The following is a 19,597-nucleotide window of genomic DNA, read 5'->3' on the forward strand; positions in this document are numbered from 1 at the left end:
TTGAGTGGTTGTATAGATCCGTTATTTTCTGTTGATATCTAATGGATCCAGTTAGGTTTCAAGAATTATACATTTAGCTATTTTGTCATATCATAGCTTTATTTCAAGTATTGCTATACAGCCATGTCCTATATGTTTTCTTACCATATGGCATGTCCACTCTGTGTATTGCACTCTCAGTGATGGAGTTCATGGAAATGTAATCGGTTTGTCTTAATACTCAATTTGAACATGCTTGTGAATTAATTTTTCCCCTCTCCAGATTTAATGATATCCATGTCCCTGTGAGATTAGAGAGTGTGAAATTTGCAAGTCATTGTTTAATGAACCATCCAGATTTAGCAAAAGACCTTACTGGTAAGTTATCCAACTCAAAAGGTTAGAATAATTAGAGAGAAGAGTTTGAAGATGATTGTTTCAAGTATGTTGCACAGTGGCACAATAATTAGCACTATGGTTACAAGATATATTGATGTGTGATTTGATTATTCTGTTATCAGAGAATTAAAAGAACCATTGAAGGTAGATTAAGCCTGTTTTAAAACTAGGATTATTCCTTTGTTCACGGAAAACTGATACAAGTTGGGGTGGGGGGGAATGGTGGTGATGCAGATTGAAACTGTGGATGCCTGATAATTTTTATTTGTGCTGTTTTACTACCAAAATATTTCCCCAGAGTCCTTAATTGCAAATAACTGCTTTGCTGGAGGAGAGGTGATTATAGGTGAAAAACAGCCTGTGGAATTTAACTTCCATGTGCCATGATCTTGATCTGCATCACTTTCTCTCCCCTACTCCCTCTTTTTTTTTCTTTAAAAGAGACATTTAAGCTGCAATCTTTTGCTCACTCAAACTCTAGGAGTAAACCCACTGAACATAGTGGAACATATATCTAAGTAAATATGCATAGAGTGTGCTGTTAGTGTAAACTCATCTCTTAATTATGGCCTTAATGTGTAGTTTGGCCTTGAATTGTTTTTAAGTAGCTTAATCTGCCGGCTTCTAATTTTTGCTGAAATTGTAAGTTTACTATAAATGGCTTTGCATTAGTTAAACAGGACCTGAGGCTTCTCTGTATTCAGATGCTTCCTCGCTTGACCATGTCAGCTGTTTCTTTCCAGTCATATACATTCGGAAATAAATTTTGCTGATTCAGCAGAAGCTACTTTGGCATGTGCACGCGCCCATCTTTTATATTGTAGTCATAACCGAAGCATATGAATGGACTGTATTTTCCAGTACAACTGATACTGTTTTTTCCTTGAACAGAGTACTTAAAAGTTAGATCACATGATCCAGAAGAAGCCATTCGCCATGATGTTATTGTTACCATAATAACTGCTGGCAAGAGGGACCTTTCTTTAGTCAATGACCAGCTTCTTGGTTTTGTAAGAGAGAGAACACTGGATAAGAGGGTAAGACTATAACAAGGAAGAATATGTTTTTAACCAAGAAGTCAAAATTTGTGAAATGCACACTTCATAATTTCTGTGCGGCATAAAACAGATGTGCACTTTATATTGATTTTGCTAGAACAAAGCATAAAATCCATTTATTGAAATGGTCATTCAAATGTCAACACCTTATTTCAATACAGAGATAAAATATTGGTGTTCTGGGTGATTCTACATATCTATAAATCCACCTGCACTATTTAAACTGTTTTTTCTCTGTTGTTTTTTTTTGGGGGGGGGGGGGAGCATGTATTCTTGAATTTGTGCAAGTCTGTTGCATGTAAGATGGCTGACTGTATGTAATCCATTGGTACAGCTCAAGGATCATCTCTAAAGCCAGTTAGGCAGCCCCTATCAAGCCACCAAAAACTAAGATCCTGCAAACTGTGGGGAAAAAATAACTGCTGTAGGTTATATGGCAAATGAGACCTTGAACTTGAGCAGTCACTCTTGTTGCTTATCTTGTCCCTCAAGCTTGTTTTTCCGTTGGGTAGAAAAACTTATACAATTCATTTCTTTTGGGGAAAATCACCCAGGTTTTGTAAAGTAGTTCTGTATAACCCTAGTAAAGAGTGAGGGTTTGGAGTGTTCAGTCTGAGATTGTAATACTGTACCTTTCAGTCTTGGCAGTTTGTGCTGCTAGCCCATAATACAAATGCAAGAGATTAGATCTCCTTGGAGATCCATGAGGTGGGAGATGACTTGTGCCATGTGGTCACACTTGATTGACAGTTCTTTTCTACAAAACACAGTGTGTATTTGGAATAAATGGAGAGCTATGTTAATGATGACAGCATTCCTGCTTATGCTTTTCCTACTTCATCTACTACTCTTTGATGCATGCAAGAAAGGGCAGCTTGATAAATGGGATGGTCATGGTTTACTTAAGTAGTTTTTTTCATTGGAAGAAAATAATTCCTTTTCCTATTCAACTTAAAACCCAACTACATGAAATATATGTTAATTGGTTTGAGATCTTTTAACTGATTCTCTCATATCCATAGCCTCATTTCAAGAACAAGCCCTCTGATTACTTGCCTCACTTTTGAGGCATTCATGACCACATCCTAATCAATGATCTGTCTGTACTTTCTGTACCTCTCAGAACTAAAGCTGATCTCAAAGCAGCTTAGGAAAAAGAAATGAATTTAGACATTCCATTGGACATATGAAATACTATCTGCGGCAAAAAACCAACAAAAAAAACAATTCAAGACTTTCTCTGCCCTTATCAGGGAAAATACCTTGAAATTGATTCATTGCTGTTATTTATGTCCCCTGAAATTACAAAATAATAGTTTTTGTTGGAAATATGCAGAAAGGGGGTAATTACCATTACCATATGTGATGGTCATGCGGTAATGACCATGTATTGTGACCGATTAGACAAAAAGATCTAGAAATAAATTTATTTTAAATAATAAATGATTAATTAATAATAATCAGAATCTTGTGCTCCGGAGGCTGCTAGAGACCTTGCATATAGTATGTTTGTGTAGGCATTTGCTATACTCTTCCTAGAAATTGAATTTAAAGAGTGTTCCCCCAACCTTTACAGACATCCCAGGGTACTCAGAAGTACCCTGACCTGTAGAGCAAGATGTGCAGTTAGGGACTTCCAGTCAGACAAAAGGCTGAAACTGCGTTCACATGTTTGGCACACCAATTGTTAGAGAAAATGTGACATTGTAATTTGAGGGTATGAAGATTAACTCATACCACAGGTTAACATTTCAGCTGTTTTCTTCTGCAAACTGGGAAAGGGAGCTTACAACTTTTAAAAGTTCCCACAACCCACCAAAAACCCACAGTTTGGGAAACACTGTGTTAGAGGATATCTCTGCAATCATGGGTATGCTTATTCAAACGTAATGTAAATTAGATCTTCTGTTTATCTTTAACGAAAAGCATGACAATGTTTCATGTAGAAATACAGTTACTTTCTTGTTGTTGCTAAATTGGAAATTGCTTGTACGCTGCATGATTTTGGGTACCTCTAAATTTATGATATAAAAGAATGTGTTGCAAAGAATATCGGCCCCAACGCATGATGCGGGACATACGCTGGACCTGGTGTTTACTGCTGGGCAGGCTGATGGTGATCTGGAGGTGGAGGACATTAAGATCACTCCTTTGTCATGGGCAGATCATTTTCTGGTGGGATTTAGGCTTGTTGCGGCCTCTCACCTCCGCAAGGGCAGGGATTCACATTTTATGATCCGCCCTCGGAGGCTGATGGATCCAAATGGATTCCTGAGGGCTCTGGGGGATTTTCCTGCTGCCAGAGCTGGAAACCCACCCGGCGCTCTGGTCGATCTCTGGAATACGGAGATGGCCAGGGCGCTGGATGAGATCACTCCCGAGCGTCCTCTGCCCAGTCGCAGAGTCAGAGCGGCCCCTTGGTTTTCTGAGGAGCTGCGAATGATGAAGCGGCAGGACAGACGTCTAGAGCATCAGTGGCGAAAGACTCATACCGAATCTGACCGTACACGGGCTAGGGCCCAGTTAAGAGCTTATTCTAAGGCGGTGGTGGCAGCTAAAAGGGCACACCTCTCTGCCACCATTGCATCTGCAGAGAACCGTCCAGCTGAGCTCTTTTGTGTGGTCCGCAGCCTTCTACATCTGGCCCCCCTACTGGTGGGGAGGAGCACACGGAGGCTCACTGTGACGAGTTTGCAAAACACTTTGCAGAGAAGGTCGATCAGATTTGGCATGACTTGGACGCCGCTGTGGGCATATCTAGTGATGTCCCTGGGGAACCTGTCTGTCCTGCTATTTGGGATTCTTTTCAGCTTGTAGAGCCTGAGGATGTGGACAGGATTCTCTGGAGTGTGAGACCTGCTGCTTGCCCGCTCGACCCATGCCCAGCATGGCTAATTAGAGCTGCCCGGGAAGGGCTGGCCGAGTGGACGGGGAGGATGGTGAATTCATCTCTGAGGGAGGGGGTGCTTCCGCCAGCCTTGAAGCAGGCGATGGTTCGCCCTCTCCTGAAGAAGCCATCCCTGGATCCCACTAATTTAAATAACTTTCGGCCAGTCTCGAATATTCCATTCCTGGGCAAGGTGATTGAGCGAGTGGTGGCGTCCCAGCTTCAGAGGGTACTGGAGGAAACAGATTATCTGGACCCATTCCAATCTGGCTTCAGGCCGGGGTTCGGGACGGAGACTGCCTTGGTCGCCTTGGTGGATGACCGGGGAACAGACAGGGGGAGTGCGTCCCTGTTAGTCCTGCTGGACCTCTCGGCGGCTTTTGACACCATCGACCATGGTGTCCTTCTGCGTCAGCTGGCCAGGTTGGGGCTTGGAGGCAATGTTTTGAAGTGGTTCCGCTCCTTCCTGGCTGACAGATCCCAGAAGGTGGTGCTGGGGGATGCCTGTTCGGCACCCCGACCTCTTAGGTTTGGGGTGCCGCAAGGTTCCATCTTATCCCCCATGCTTTTTAACATCTACATGAAGCCGCTGGGAGAGGTCATCCGGGAGTTTGGAGTGGGTTGCCATCAGTATGCTGATGACACCCAGCTTTATCTCTCCCCCTGATTCTGAGGAGGCGGTTGGGGTCCTGGATCGCTTTCTGGAGGTGGTTAGGGGCTGGATGTGGGCGAACAAGCTGAAATTAAATCTGAATAAGACAGAGGTGCTCTTGGTTCAGAAATCCACAGCTTGGGTACTGGACTATCGTCCTGCTCTGAATGGGGTTGCACTCCCTCTGAAGGAGCAGGTCCACAGCTTGGGGGTTCTCCTGAATCCACAGCTGCACCTGGAGTCCCAGGTGGTGGCGGTGGCCAGGGGAGCCTTTGCTCAGCTTTGGCTGATTCGCCAGCTGCGACCGTACCTGAGCTGCGCGGACCTGGCCACAGTAACCCATGCCCTAGTGACATCTAGATTAGATTATTGCAATGCGCTCTACGTGGGGCTGACTTTGAAGACGGTCTGGAAATTACAATTAGTACAGAACGTAGCTGCTTGTGTGGTTGCTGGGCCATGTCGGTTTGACTCTGTCGAGCCGTTGCTTCGGAGGCTACACTGGCTGCCGGTTCTGTTCCGGGCCCAATTTAAGGTGCTAGTTTTGACTTTTAAAGCCCTTTATGGCTCGGGTCCAGGGTATTTGAGGGACCGCCTCCTTCCTTACAATCCTGCCCGTGCTCTTAGATCAGTTGGGGGGGGTCCTTTTGACTGTGCTGCCACCAAGAGATGTGAGAGGGCAGCGGCCAGGAAGAGGGCCTTCTTGGTGGTGGCCCCCGAACCTTGGAATACCCTCCCTTTAGAATTGAGAACTGCTCCCTCTTTGTTAACATTTCGGCGTGGACTGAAGACCTTTTTATTTCAAAAAGCTTTTAATTGTTGACAGGCTGGCCGACTTTCTTGCTTTTTATATGAGAATTCACGGGGTTTGTTTTTTTTAGATTTTTAATTATTTGTAAATTGTTTTAAAGTTTTTAATGTTGTATTTTTAATTGTTGTAAGCCGCCTTGTGTGCCTTTGGGGCATAAAGGCGGGATATAAATTAATAAAATAATAATAATAATAATAATAGTCCTTGTGGAAAAGCCGACTCATGAAATCTTTCTCTAAAAGACCTCCTTAAGCCTGATAATTTTACAACTTATGAATCTCTTGTAAGGAAAAAAATGTGTCAATTTCATGCCCAGCTGATCACTATTTTTCTTTGAGAAAAAGGTGCTAAACCAACCTTGCAAGATGTCCTTGCCTTTTCCCTGCTTTTGGAATACTGTTCAAGCTGTTGCCAGCTATTGTGTGTACTACTTTTTTCTGTTTTCTTGTATGTAGTATGTATTTTCAAAAATCAGTAAAAAATATTCTCTCAAAAAGGTTTTCTAAATAAAGTACTCTCATTTCAGTTTAACTAGTCCTGGTATACTATTCAGTCATGTCAGCTGTCTTATCTTGCCATCTGATCTCTGCAGCAAGTTCTGTTTGCAGAAGCTGCTGGGGCAGTGGGCAGGAGAAGCGGCTCCCTGCCACGACTTGCTGCAGAGATTGAATGGCAACATAAGATGCGGCATGAGAATGGTAAGTGCCATTCACAACAGGGACAGGTTTCTTCTAATGCTGGATCTGGTCTGTGGGCCGCAGTTTGGCAAGCCCGGTTTTAAGACATGAAGAGTGCTACTATTCTAGACAGATGTCCTGTCAGCCTTCTGCTCTGGGAAAAACAACAGTGCTGACACTTCCATATTAATTTAAACTTTAAAAACTTGTGGGATATTTTAGTCATCAATATGTTAGTGTAAAATGCAGTGCTTTCTGAGTAAAATGATTGTTTTATCATTCATTTGTTTTTGTGTTTTTAAGTGGCGGGTAAGAAAAGAAGCAATGATGGGCCTTGCCCAACTATACAAAAAATACTGCCTTCATGCTGAAGCTGGGAAGGATGCAGCAGAGAAAGTGAGCTGGATAAAGGATAAACTTTTGCACATATATTATCAGAATAGCATCGATGACAAGTGAGTCAATTTAGCCACTTTCCAAAAATATAACTGTGGAACTTAACAGTAAGCTGTTTAAATTATCCACAGCTCAATCCAGCTATCATGGAGCTGATTGCCATGCTGGTTTGGCCATTGGGCAACCCTTGTGGGTGATCTTCTCTTTCATGTCTTTTCCATAGTTTGAGATTGTCTTGGGCCCAGTCCTGTTCAGCTTTCCAGCACCAATGTAGCCACGCCAACGGGGCTTGCATTGCATCCTGTTGTGGGATAGTCATAGAACCCTCTTCAATGTAAGGGAATATTTGTTCCTTTACTTCTGGACTTCATTGCGGCTACATTGGTGATGGAAATTTGGATAGGACTGGGCCTTTAGTTTGTCAGATTGGGTGAACTATTGCTACCACTGAGTATACAGGTCCAACCTATTTATACACAGATTTTTTATACATGGATTTAACTCTACAGGAATGGCCCTTGCAAATGAGAAGGAATGTGCTGATCCCTGGAGAAGGGGAAAATGCATCCCTTTAAAATTAGTTTAAAAAACTGAACAGTCCTTTAACAATAGCCTCCTTAATGAGAGAGAGAGAGAGAGAGAGGGCAGCTGGCTGACAATCCATCAATCCATCTCTCTCCAGCGGACCCCTCCCTTCCCCCTGAGCACTTGAAAGAAAAGTGATCACTTTGCATTGGTGAAGGGAGGGGCTGAGTGAAGCACTTGGAGGAGGATTGATTGATGGATTGTCTTCTTAATGGCTCTTATCTTACATCACAAAGGCCAGCAAGGCTGTTTTTAAATCACCAGAGCAAAGAAACTTTGTTTTTTAAATTGATTCGCTATAGTGTGTTTTTTGGAACCCACAGAAATAATGAGGCTCAACCTGTAGTTTGCTCTCAAACCAGAGACAGAAAACCACATCTTTGGTTAGTGGAAACATGTTGCCTAGTTAAGATGTCATGGCAAATTATCTCAAATTATAAAAAGAGGAAGGAGGTCTCATGTAAGCCATTGTATAGAAAATGTCCTGTAGTAAACTAGTACGCCAGAGAAATACAATATGTTGGAGTGCTGTCCATCTCCTGCTGTAAATCTGTCCACTTTTCACAAACAAAGAAATCATGCCAGGGCACAATTTAGGCCTCTAGACTTTGTACTCATGGAGAGTCACTTTAGTTTTCCTAGTAGTTTAGTTAGAAATCATAAAGCTGTCATAGGAATTAGAAAAGAAAATTAGGATATAATCATTTTAAATAAAGTCAGTCTTCTATTTCATAATGATGATTGAACAAAGTCAGTCTTCTATTTCATAATGATGATTGAACAATGTCCTTTATATACTTGAAACATTAAACTAATTTGAAGCAATATGATTTAGACATCATATTAATCTGGATTAGGATTTAAGAGCCAGTGCAAACACCCATAAACTTTCATATGTTCATTGGAACTCTCCAGCTTTTCTGTTCTAACTGCTACTTCCTATTCAACATCAGAGGCCACTGTAGAGTCTTCCAGCTTTGCAAAACAACTTTTGAGGATGGTGCAGTTTGATGCAGTCAGGAGGGAGGGAAGCAGAAGCCCAAGAACATGGACAGAATAATTTGTGTCTGTTCCTGCGATTAGAGCTACAGGTCCAACCTCCTAATCCACGGATCTGGGACCCATGGATTTAACTCATGGTGGGTTCCAAACCTATGGTGGAAGGCCAGACCTGAGCTCTCAGACGTGACCAGAAGTGTTCTCTGGGCTGAGTCCCCAGAGGTCTTTAAAGGGCACTTCCAGTTTATAATAGCTTCATCTGTTGGCATTTATAAAGCAGGCAGCAGCCTCTAGGGCAGTGGTTTTTAATCTTTTTCATCTCACGGCACACTGACAAGGCACTAGAATTGTCAAGGCACACCATCAGTCTTTTGACAATTGACAATCATGCTGCTGGTGGGGGGTTCACATCCCTCAGTGATCCTGTTAATAAGTGATATTTATTAAATAAATTCTCCAAGCTCCCTTGGCACACCAGTGGACCACTTGCGGCACACTAGTGTGCCTTGGCACACTGGTTGAAAATCGCTTCTCTAGGGACTCTAAAATTTGAGAACCACTGGGCTATTTATAATTAATTCCATTTACCTTGAGTAATGGAGATTCCATCAGGTATTCTCCATTCTTTCCGATGGTAATAGAGAGGTTTGGAGAGCTAGAAGATATGTAGAAATAAGAAAATGGGTTGGTACACCAAGGCTTGTGTTATAGTTTGAAAGATATGAATAATTAGGATATGTATAATTCTGTGTTTCTGTTTTTTGTTTTAGGTTATTGGTGGAGAAAATCTTTGCTCAGTATCTTGTTCCTCATAATTTGGAAACAGAAGAGAGGATGAAGTGCTTATATTATTTGTATGCTAGCTTAGATCCAAATGCTGTTAAGTGAGTATACTTCTGAGTATTTTCTCTGCAAAAGTATAAGTGAGCTTCAACAGTACAGGTGGAGCCTGTTTATCAGCAGACTTTACATCTACGAATCTGGCTCAACTCAGTTCCACTGGACCCATATTGAGCCAGACTCAGCTCCATTTGAGCCCTCCAATGGGGGCCAGAACTGTACTCCAGTCCCATCCGGAAGGCTTTCTGAAGCCCCAAGAAGCGGCAAGCTCCATCTCTGCCTCTGTGGGCTTCAGGATGGCTCTTAGAGCTGAAAAAATGCTACTGCCGTTTTCCCTTAGGAAAAGGCATAAAAATGTCACTTCCAGTTTCAAGGGAAACCGGAAGTAGCATTTGGGGGGGGGGTCTAAGCCATTCTGAAGCCTGCAGGTACATGCTGCCTTTCCAGGCTTAAGAAAGCCCTCTGGAGGGGACTGGAACACAGCTCTGGTCCCCTTTGGAGGGCTTAAGGAAAGATCGTGGAGGCAAAGATTGTGGATTTCATTATCCACAATTTTCAGTATCATCAAGGGGTCCAAAAACTGATCTCCCATGGATACTGAGGCCCTAGGTTTAAAAAAAAGGTGTTTTTTTTAAGATTTAGAGACCTTTATTGGCATTAACTCATGTTCCAACAAATGAGGCATTAAAGTAAAATAAGATATAAAGTAAAGAAAAAAAGAATTAAAAAAAATAAAGGTTAAGGTTCAAAGAACACTGAGAGGAAGAGGAAAATAACTTGGTGCCATTCAACAAACACTTGTGGAAGGTTTCTTGTAGTGCAGACCCACAGGTTATTAGGATTTGCATTGCAGTATAAGAAACGGCAGCTTGCATTCAAACCTTGTGAGATAATAAGGAAGTTCCTTCAGAGTTATTTCCTTGCTCTCCCCAAGGTTTCAGCTTGTGGGGAGGGCCTTTATGAAGGGAACAGGTGGTGGGGAGAACCTGGAAGGGGAGGAAGGAATAGCTTTAAAATTGGGCAGAATAGACTTCCGCACTCCCTTTGGAGGGATCCCTGACCCTCAGGAGACCCTTTTCAGGAGGTTCTGAGAACTGCTATGGGAAGGAGGCAGCAAGCAAACAACTGTGCATGAGCCACCTTCCACTCATGCAAGATTTAAATGCAAACCAGGATTATTCAGGCTATAGCACATGCAACCTGCTATGCTAGAGCATGTTTTGAAAAGAGCTTGTTTTAAAAAAAAAAAAAAAGCTTCTAGTTTTGGGGTCACTTTTTCTCATGCAAAACTCTTTTGCTGAGTTGGAAGTGGCCCTCCCATGAGTTGAAGACGGTTTCTGCTAGGAAACACCTTTGAATCCAAGCCACAGGCCACAGATTTACATTTACAACAAAAATTACTTTGCAACTTAAGAGCGTTACTGAATGAAAGCACTTAAGCACCATTCGTAGTGTTTTGAGACATATTCCATATGATGGTTATAGAATAATACTATCATCTTATTTTAACACAGTTGTAATTTCTTTTATTCCCAGGGCACTGAATGAAATGTGGAAGTGTCAGAACATGCTTAGGAGTCACGTGCGGGAGTTACTAGATTTACATAAGCAACCCATTGTACGGTTTCAGAAACTCTTAATTACCTTATTGTATTTATTATTTTGTCTAATTTTAACATGTATATAGTGAACTTAACATATTTAATGATGGCTTCAAACTTGTGTTTTACATTCTAATATTACCTTGTGTGTGTGGAGGATTAACAGAACTTTATGTGGTAGTATACAGTGGTTAGAAATGTAGAATGTCATCTCTTCATTTCCTTGTGGGTTTTTTGCTTTAAAGCATCCCAATATTGTTCCAGAACTAAACTAATAGCAATATTTAAATCATAGTAATATATGAACAAAATAATATTTAATAAAAATCACTAAAAGTCATGAGTTACTTTAAAGACTAGCAACATTATTTTAGCATGAGCATTTTCAGGCTAGAGCACTGTTTCTCAACCAGTGGTATTTGTACCACTGGTGATACCTGAAGTGGTGTCTGGTGGTACTTTCAGGATCCCCAGACACCCACTACCTGGCAGCGAGATCAGCAATGCAATGTGACAAGCAGCAATAGGAGGCTCGGCTCAGCAGACAGAACTCCAGCGTGCACTTTTCATGCACTCTGAAAAGCCCTCCTGTCTGCACTGAGCCTTTTACTGGTGTTTGTTGCATTGCATCTGCCCACCCAATCCAGAAGTAACTGGTGATGACATCATCATGACTGTCTGAAATACAGGTCCAGCCTATTTATACACGGATTTTTTATACACAGAGTTGACTCAACACAAATGGCCCCTGCAAATGAGAAGGAATTTGCTGATCCCTGGAGAAGGGGAAAAATGTATCCCTTTAAAATCAGTTTAAAAAACTGAACAGTCCTTTAAAGGATAGCCTCCTTAATGAGGGGGGAGCAGCTGGCTGACAATCCATCAATCCGTCTCTGTCCAGCAGACCCCTCCCTTTCCCCTGAGCACTTGAAAGAAAAGTGATCACTTTGCATTGGTGAAGGGAGGGGCTGAGTGAAGCACTTGGAGGAGGATTGATTGATGGATTGTCTTCTTAATGACTCTTATCTTACATCGCAAAGGCCAGCAAGACTGTTGCCTGAGCAAAGAAACTTTGTTTTTAAAATTGATTAGCTATAGTGCGTTTTTTTGCCATCCACGTGAGTGCTTGGAACAGAACCCACGCAAATAATGAGGCTCAGCCTGTAGTCTCTTGTCCGCAAAATTCTTGGTGTGTTTCCTGTTACAGACTAGCATGACTGTCCCTTTGGAAAAAGTATTTACTTAAATTTTTAAAGGGTACAGGCACCACCACCACCCCCATATCCAGATCCAGTATCTGTAGTTTCACTTATCCCCAGATCCGGGGTGATCCCCCCACGCCCATTACTGTGCCTACATTTTCTGTAGCTGTGCTTGCAGCACAGGTGTTTCTTGCTTAATGTTCTTGCTTAATTGAAGAACCAGACATGCAAGCAATGCTAGAGAGAGTCTAAGTGAACGTTAACAGGAAGCAGGACAGTTACTACTTCCTGTTAACATTCAGTTAGTCTCCTCTCTGTAGTGTGCATGCTGGTTACCTGCACTTTCAGTTCTTCAGTTAAGCAAGAAAGGCCCACACTGCAAGTGCTGCTACAGAAAAACAAAGGTACTGTAATGGGGTGGTGGGGGCTCTGTTTATATAGGGTTCCCCCTTATCTGCATTTTCCTTATTATTATTATTAATAATAACAACAACAACACCAACAACAGTATTTATATACCGCTTTTCAACTAAAAGTTCACAAAGCGGTTTACAGAGAAAAATCAAATAACTAAATGGCTCCCTGTCCCAAAAGGGCTCACAATCTAAAAAGATGCAAATAAATACCAGCAGACAGCCACTAGAACAGACAGTGCGGGGTGAGGTGGGCCAGTTACTCTCCCCCTGCTAAAAAAAGAGGAGCACCCACTTGAAAAAGTGCCTCTTACCCAATTAGCAGTGGTAATTATTTGTGGGAGGCCCTGGAATAGAACCCCTGCGAATACAAGGGGCACCTGTATTTCCTTCCCCCCTTTAGCAATTTCTTCTAATTTCAGTTTTATAATTCAAATAATTGCTATAAGACAGGCAAATTTGTTTTGTATCTCACATCTTTAGCTTATTGCCTGGTAATCATGCATTTGCCCAAATTGTAGAATAGAGTGGGAGGAAGAAAAATATGTTGCAGCAGTAGAAGCAGGTCAAGCAGGCATGTTGCCCAGCAAGTTTCCTGTTTGAATGCTCACTCTGAATCTTTCTCTTTTCAGTCAGAGGCAAACAGTGCTGCTATGTTTGGGAAGCTGATGACTATAGCAAGTAAGATCTCTAATATGTATTTCAATACACCACTTAAAAACTGCTGCTGTAAATTACATTTTCAGTCTTTTATTTCTATAGAAAATCTCCCTGACCCTGGGAAAGCACAGGACTTTGTTAAAAAATTCAATCAAGTTCTTGGTGATGATGAGAAGCTTCGTTCTCAACTTGAGCTCTTAATCAGCCCTACATGTTCCTGTAAACAGGCAGATGTCTGTGTGGTAAGAAATTGGGTTTGGGTTTTTTATAGGTTTCCAGTATAGATATTGAATAGCATTTTTATATATTCCTAGAGCAGTGGTTTTCAAACTAGGGTGAGAGCCCTGTGCTGTTATCCTTTAAGGGGTAGGGAGGGGAGGAAGGCAGAGATGTGATGTCCAGCATTGCGCCTCTGATGGGGGCGCAGTGGTGCACTGCCACTCACCGCCACCTACAGGAGCCTCCTGGGGTCAGGGGAGCCCAGCGCCAACCTTAGCAGGGCTCCCCATGCAGCGCAGAGCCTCCAGAAGTCAATCACGACCACTTCCGGTTTTGAGATTGAGAAACAGGAAGTGGTCTGACTGCCTTCTGGAAGGCTCTGCACTGCGTGGGGAGCCCTGCTGAGGCTGGCGCTGGGCTCCTCAACCCCCAGGAAGCTGCTGCAGGTGGCGGCGAGTGGCAGTGCACTGCCCCTGTGCCCTGATCAGAGGCGTGATGCTGGGCATTGCATCTCTGCCTTCCCCCTGCTCTCCTGCCTTCTGAGGCAAACACTTAGTGGCTCTTAAACTCTCCCTGAGAGTTTGAGAACCACTATCCTAGAGGAACAGGAAAGTATTCAAAATTTGTATCAGTGCCTTAACAGGGCAGAAAAATGGCTCAGTATAAAGTTCAAATAAGGGAAGTTTCTAACAACTGAGGATGTGTATCTGATTCTGATCTTGTGAATATTTACTCAGATGTTAGTCCCACTGAGCTCAGTAAGCCTTATTCACAAGTAAGTGTTCTTAGGTTTGCAGAATTAAGGTAACTTAATGCACAAATGAAACCTTACACTAAAGCACAACTTTTACAGTTACCCTTTTCGAAAAACATAGGATATGTTTCAATCAAGTGTGCATGAGCCTAAAAATCTTTAATGTGATTATTAGAATAGCACCACTGAGAAGCTCATGTGTCTCAGTGTGCATTCCTTTGTACTCCTTTTGTTGAAATGAATGAGACTTAAAGGAGCTCTTTGCATGCATCAGTATGCACAGAACCCTGAATTGGAGCAAATGTTCAAGACCTTCAAATTAAGTCACTAGTTGCTTTTGGATTTGAGTGGATATAGATTCTGAAGTGGTGAAATCCTTAAGAGAGTATTCATTCAATGCTAGAGTATTTTAAAGCTTAATTGCTCAAAAGTTGTATCAGCTGTGAAGTGTACATGCATAGGGAACAATTTTTGTGGAAGACTATCCAACAGCAGCTGTTACACCTAGTTCATATGTTAATGAAGGCTGGCTCAATCAGCTCTGTTAATTTGGTTATCAGCTCTGTTAATTTGGTAATTTACAGCTCTGCAGATTTGGTTATCTGCAGTAGCTGTTTACAGTTTTGAGCCTGATGCTGCTCTTGAATTTTTAGAGCTTCTGAAAATTAGAACTGTGAATACTTCTACATAAGAGTATTTGTCAAATAATTTAGCCCTTCTCTCCCATTTATTCAGAGGGAGATAGCACGGAAACTTGCAAATCCTAAGCAACCAACTAATCCTTTCCTGGAGATGGTCAAATTTCTTTTGGAAAGAATTGCCCCTGTACACATTGACTCTGAAGCCATCAGGTAAGTATGACTGGATGTGTGACACTTATTGTGCATTTTTTTTTTTTTTTGGCACCATTGCCCTTTTAAAAAGCATATAATCATGTAGCGCAATTGCTGGTATCTCTTTTGTTTGCGATATATGCAGTGAAAGGTTGCTGGAACTGAATTGAATCTTAATAAATACACCAAAAAATAAGGCTTTTTTCTTATAAAATTGCAAAGCATGTCTTTTTCAATTATGCAATAGGAAAATGTTCAACATAAAGTTTAGGATGTTCAAATTAAATATTTGGAGAAAGGTAGTAAAATAATGCTCAAAAGTTGTAATAATGTATCAAAAGTTATATTTTAAAAGTTATTTAAAATAAAAATATTTTAAATATTTTAAAATGATTCTCATTTTTTAATAAGAATCTAAATATGAACTAGCTAATTGTTACATTATGGTCTGATCATATTTGTAAGCCATATCTCAACGCACTGAACATAAGTGTAATCTTTTAAAAAATTCTTTTTTAGTGCATTAGTAAAGCTGATGAATAAATCGATAGAAGGGACAGCTGATGATGAAGAGGAGGGCGTAAGTCCTGATACTGCAATTCGTTCAGGGCTTGAACTTCTCAAGGTACTTCTTGTAAAGTTACTTGATATTGTACCTAAACTGACTGCATTCCAGTCTATTTTCTTTGAGTGAGTCTATCATTACTTTGGGGTTTGAACAAAGATTTCAGATACTAACATTTACTTGAAAACTATGAGAAGGACTAGCCTGAATCATCCTTTTAATCTCAGTATATTGTTCCATATCCTAAATTGTGGGTTTGTTTGTGATTCTAGGTATAATCACAGTAAATTAGAACATGTCAAAGAGCAGATTAGGTAAAGAAGGCAACATCAAATATACTCTGTTTAGAAAATACTGGTTTAAAAGCTAGAGAAATTAATGGATTTTAGGGGAGACTAAGGAATTGAGAGTCTTGAAACGAGCAAGAGCCCTCCTTATTGCAGTGAAGCATTCTTGCCAAAGGCAACATGAAGGCTGCTGAGATTCTAGAGCAGGGGTGTCCAAACTTTTTGGCAGGAGGGCCACATCATCTCTCTGTGTTGGGGGCCGGGAAACAAAAGAATTAATCTACATATAAAATTTGAATAAATTTACATAAATGAATTTATTAGAGATGGAACTTATATGAATGAATGAAGGTCTTGCAATAGCTCAAGGCCTATAAAAGGCCTTGCACAAAGCAAGGCCAGCCTTTTCTCTGCTGCCACTGCTGCATTACTGATGTGAAACAGCTCATCCCACAGCTCACGCGAGAAGTTGAAGACTTGGCTGTCATGCTGGGAGCAGTTGCATCAGGCCAGCGCGGGCTCCAGCAAGTCTCTGGAGGGCCAGAGGCTCATTGGAGACTGGGGGCTCCCTAAGGGCCAGATTGGGAGTCTTTGAGGGCCACAAGTGGCCCCAAGGGTTTGGGCACCCCTGTTCTATAGGATGCAAACCAAGTGATGTATGGTAGACGACTGTACTAAATCTAGATTTGATTGGGTGAAAAGTCCACCCAATAGAAGTGATTTTTTTGCAAGACACTCAAGTGAAAATAATCTGAACCTGTTCTGAGTTGAGCAGAAAGGGGTAGTTCTAGTTTAGAGGGGAAATGTTCTGGGGGCCCATATTTTTAACAGAGTATGCGTATCAATGGGTTTTTTCAATTTAAAAGCCCCCTTAATTTCAAAAGCTGTTTGCCATGTGGCATGTGGCTGCTGTTTCAAAAAACAAAAAAGTTCAAAATCCACTGAAGCATGTGAAACTAATTATATAATTCTTTGAGAATTGTTTTGTTTCATAAATTGCTTTGAACACACCTATAGAAGATGATTTCTGGAATGCATTTAAAAATATTTTTTGTGCTTGTCTTTTCTTGATAAAAGAAAAGCATGCCTTATTTTTGATGCCTTTAAAGAGAGGTGCTGCCCTACTTGGCACTACAAATGGGAACCACTTTAAGAAACATTGACATCCTGTATTCAAACTTATTTCTGCACCTTACAAAGTCAACCCCTTTTTGTGTTCCTACAGAAGGCAGGGATTATTAGGGTTTCCACAAGAGAATCTTATGTTGCCCAGCCCTTCCTTTAAACTTGCATGGGAAACAGTTATATTTGTTTAGATGCATAGTTTGTCCTATTCCAAGAATTCAGGATGCATTTGTTAAAATGACTTTTGCTTTGGTTGTACCCACAGGTTCTGTCTTTCACGCATCCTACCTCGTTCCACTCTGCAGAGACATATGAATCTCTCCTGCAGTGCCTCAGGATGGAAGATGATAAGGTAGCAGAAGCAGCTATTCAGATATTCAGAAACACAGGCCACAAAATAGAAACTGATCTGCCACAGATAAGATCGTGAGTGCATTTCTTCACATACCAAAAGTGCTTTCAGTATTTTTTTTTCTCTTCAGTCTTTTAGCATGTGGATGCTGAAAGTTTTCTTTGCTGGTGTAAATACACCTATTCCTATCACTGCCATATCACTTAATTTGCATTACTTTCTGAAAAAGAAAAGCTTGGAACATATATTATCTTTTAGTACCCGCATTATAGGGTTGCTGGATCACTGTTGCCTAGAATGGGATGAAAGTGGGAGGTACGGTATAGTAAATGCTCTGCACACAAGCTTAACTAAAATTACATTTGTCTATCAGTACATTGCTTTTATCAAGGTTACTCTTCGAGAAAAGTTACCAGTTAGTGTAAAGGTTCCCCGTCTCTTTAAGGGGCAGGGGAAGGGTTAGGGGAGAAGCAGCAATGCAATCCCTAGGATCGTGTTGCTAAGGGGTGCTTTCACTTTCACTCATGTAGGGCTCCTGGGGGCTCCAGGAGGTGCAGGGAGCTGTATGCAGGTCTCCCCTTTGCTTGGAACATCGAGAAATAAGTAAGCACAAAGCACTTCCTGATTGTGACGTAGAGAAAGTGCTTTGTACTTTATTATTTCTCAACATTCCAAGCATCTGGGAGCCCTGCAGAGAGCTGCGCAAGGCTCACTGCACCTCCTGGAGCCTCCAGCAGCCCTAAATGAGTGAAAGTAAGTGAAAGCACCCCCTCTCATGTTTTGCCAAATTCTCAGTTCAAGCTTCTCCTAAAGAACCTTTGCCCACTTTCAGCTAATTAGTTCCACTGTTCCCCAACTGTGGCCCTAGTTCTGCATTGCAGCACTGCTGGACCCCACTATCATGGTAGTTCACCTGTTCAACCTGCAGAGGTCCTTCTTCCTCCCCTCCCCTCCCCTGCCAGTAGCTTCTCCAGCCACCACAGCAACACCTTGGTCCTCTGCAGGTCTTGGGCATGGCAGCCACACACCTATCTCCAGTATCTCCAGCAGTCCCCATTCCAGCAATCCTCAGAAGTCCATTCTTGCACCTATTCATTAGTCAGTCCATTGGTTAGTTAGTCAGCAGGTCCAGTAGCCCATCAGCCTGTCCATTAGTTCCTCAGTCTAGTTTTGTTCTCTCTCCTTCTACTACCCATACTCTTTTCCTTCTTGTAGGTGCTGCTTTTAACCCTGAAGGCCTTTTTGCCTCCAAGTGGCTGCAGCTTTGCAGCACACTCACTGCAATCTAAAGCCCTGGTGTTAACCCGATGCTTGCCTGCCAGAGGAGGGGACTACTGTTGACACCACACCCTATCACCTTGAGGGATCTTGCACATTTCCATTACACCTCACCCCCTCTTCCTGACCCAATCCTGGCATCGCTGCCAGCGCCCCTCCTCTGCAAAGACTTACTTAGGGAGTAAATCTCCCTAAAAGTTTGAGAACCACTTTTCCAGAAGAATTGAAGTAGATATAAAGACCAATGTTAAGGCATATAACTGTTTTAAGGATTTATTAAATCTGTTTAGAATAATTTTGCCAAAATGTTATTTTAAAAAAATTCTGATAGAAACAGTTTTATCATCCGCTCCTCCTTAGGGTGTGAATTAATGCCTTCAAGACCAATGTTTTATCAAAGATAAATTTCATGTTTATAATACACTCATTCATAATACACTCATTCAGCTAATGTAAAAGACTAATAGGATTGAGTTATAATTCATACAGTGTGGTTATTGACCAGGGAGTTGAGCTACCTTTCAACACAAGAATTTTTGCTCCTAATTTACTTTAGAAGTTTTCCGTGGTAGAGATTTTGAAACATTTCCAGAAATGTTAGATTTGACTTTAAACAAATATTGTAGGAATGTATTTTTGCTATAATTTCTTCAAAAAAAATTTCTTTTTCTGCTAAATATATCCAGAACCCTAATTCCTATTTTGCATCAGAAAGCAAAAAGAGGAACACCTCACCAAGCAAAACAAGCTGTCCACTGTATACATGCCATATTTTCAAATAAAGAAGTACAGCTTGCACAAATCTTTGAGGTAGGTAAAACCGTATTTTAATGCAGTTTTTAAAATATTTTAATACATATGCAGACTGACTACTTATTTTTATATGTATTGTAATTTTTAAACTTATTCTGTAAATTTATTCTGATGGGTATTGTTACTCATCAAGGTTAAGAAATGAAGGTATAAATACTTCAGCTAAATAAATAATAAATGAGTTTGCCTTGCTAGTTTTAAAAAGTTATGAC

General features: G+C 41.4%; 1 protein-coding gene across 2 annotated transcripts in view; it reads left to right on the forward strand.

Annotated features, from left to right (window-relative positions):
* Positions 1–19,597, forward strand: part of PDS5A (PDS5 cohesin associated factor A) — a 71,879-nt gene that overhangs the window by 32,840 nt on the left and 19,442 nt on the right. For both annotated transcript variants that reach the window (XM_066631852.1, XM_066631853.1), the window contains exons 10-20: positions 263–357; positions 1,270–1,415; positions 6,767–6,918; positions 9,214–9,327; positions 10,820–10,901; positions 13,132–13,180; positions 13,262–13,401; positions 14,868–14,983; positions 15,485–15,590; positions 17,208–17,368; positions 19,259–19,382. In XM_066631852.1, coding sequence (XP_066487949.1) covers positions 263–357; positions 1,270–1,415; positions 6,767–6,918; positions 9,214–9,327; positions 10,820–10,901; positions 13,132–13,180; positions 13,262–13,401; positions 14,868–14,983; positions 15,485–15,590; positions 17,208–17,368; positions 19,259–19,382 — 1,285 coding nt within the window. The remainder of the gene's footprint in view (positions 1–262; positions 358–1,269; positions 1,416–6,766; positions 6,919–9,213; positions 9,328–10,819; positions 10,902–13,131; positions 13,181–13,261; positions 13,402–14,867; positions 14,984–15,484; positions 15,591–17,207; positions 17,369–19,258; positions 19,383–19,597) is intronic.

Source organism: Tiliqua scincoides, chromosome 6, assembly GCF_035046505.1.
Source record: "Tiliqua scincoides isolate rTilSci1 chromosome 6, rTilSci1.hap2, whole genome shotgun sequence".
Taxonomy (NCBI): Eukaryota; Metazoa; Chordata; class Lepidosauria; order Squamata; family Scincidae; genus Tiliqua; species Tiliqua scincoides.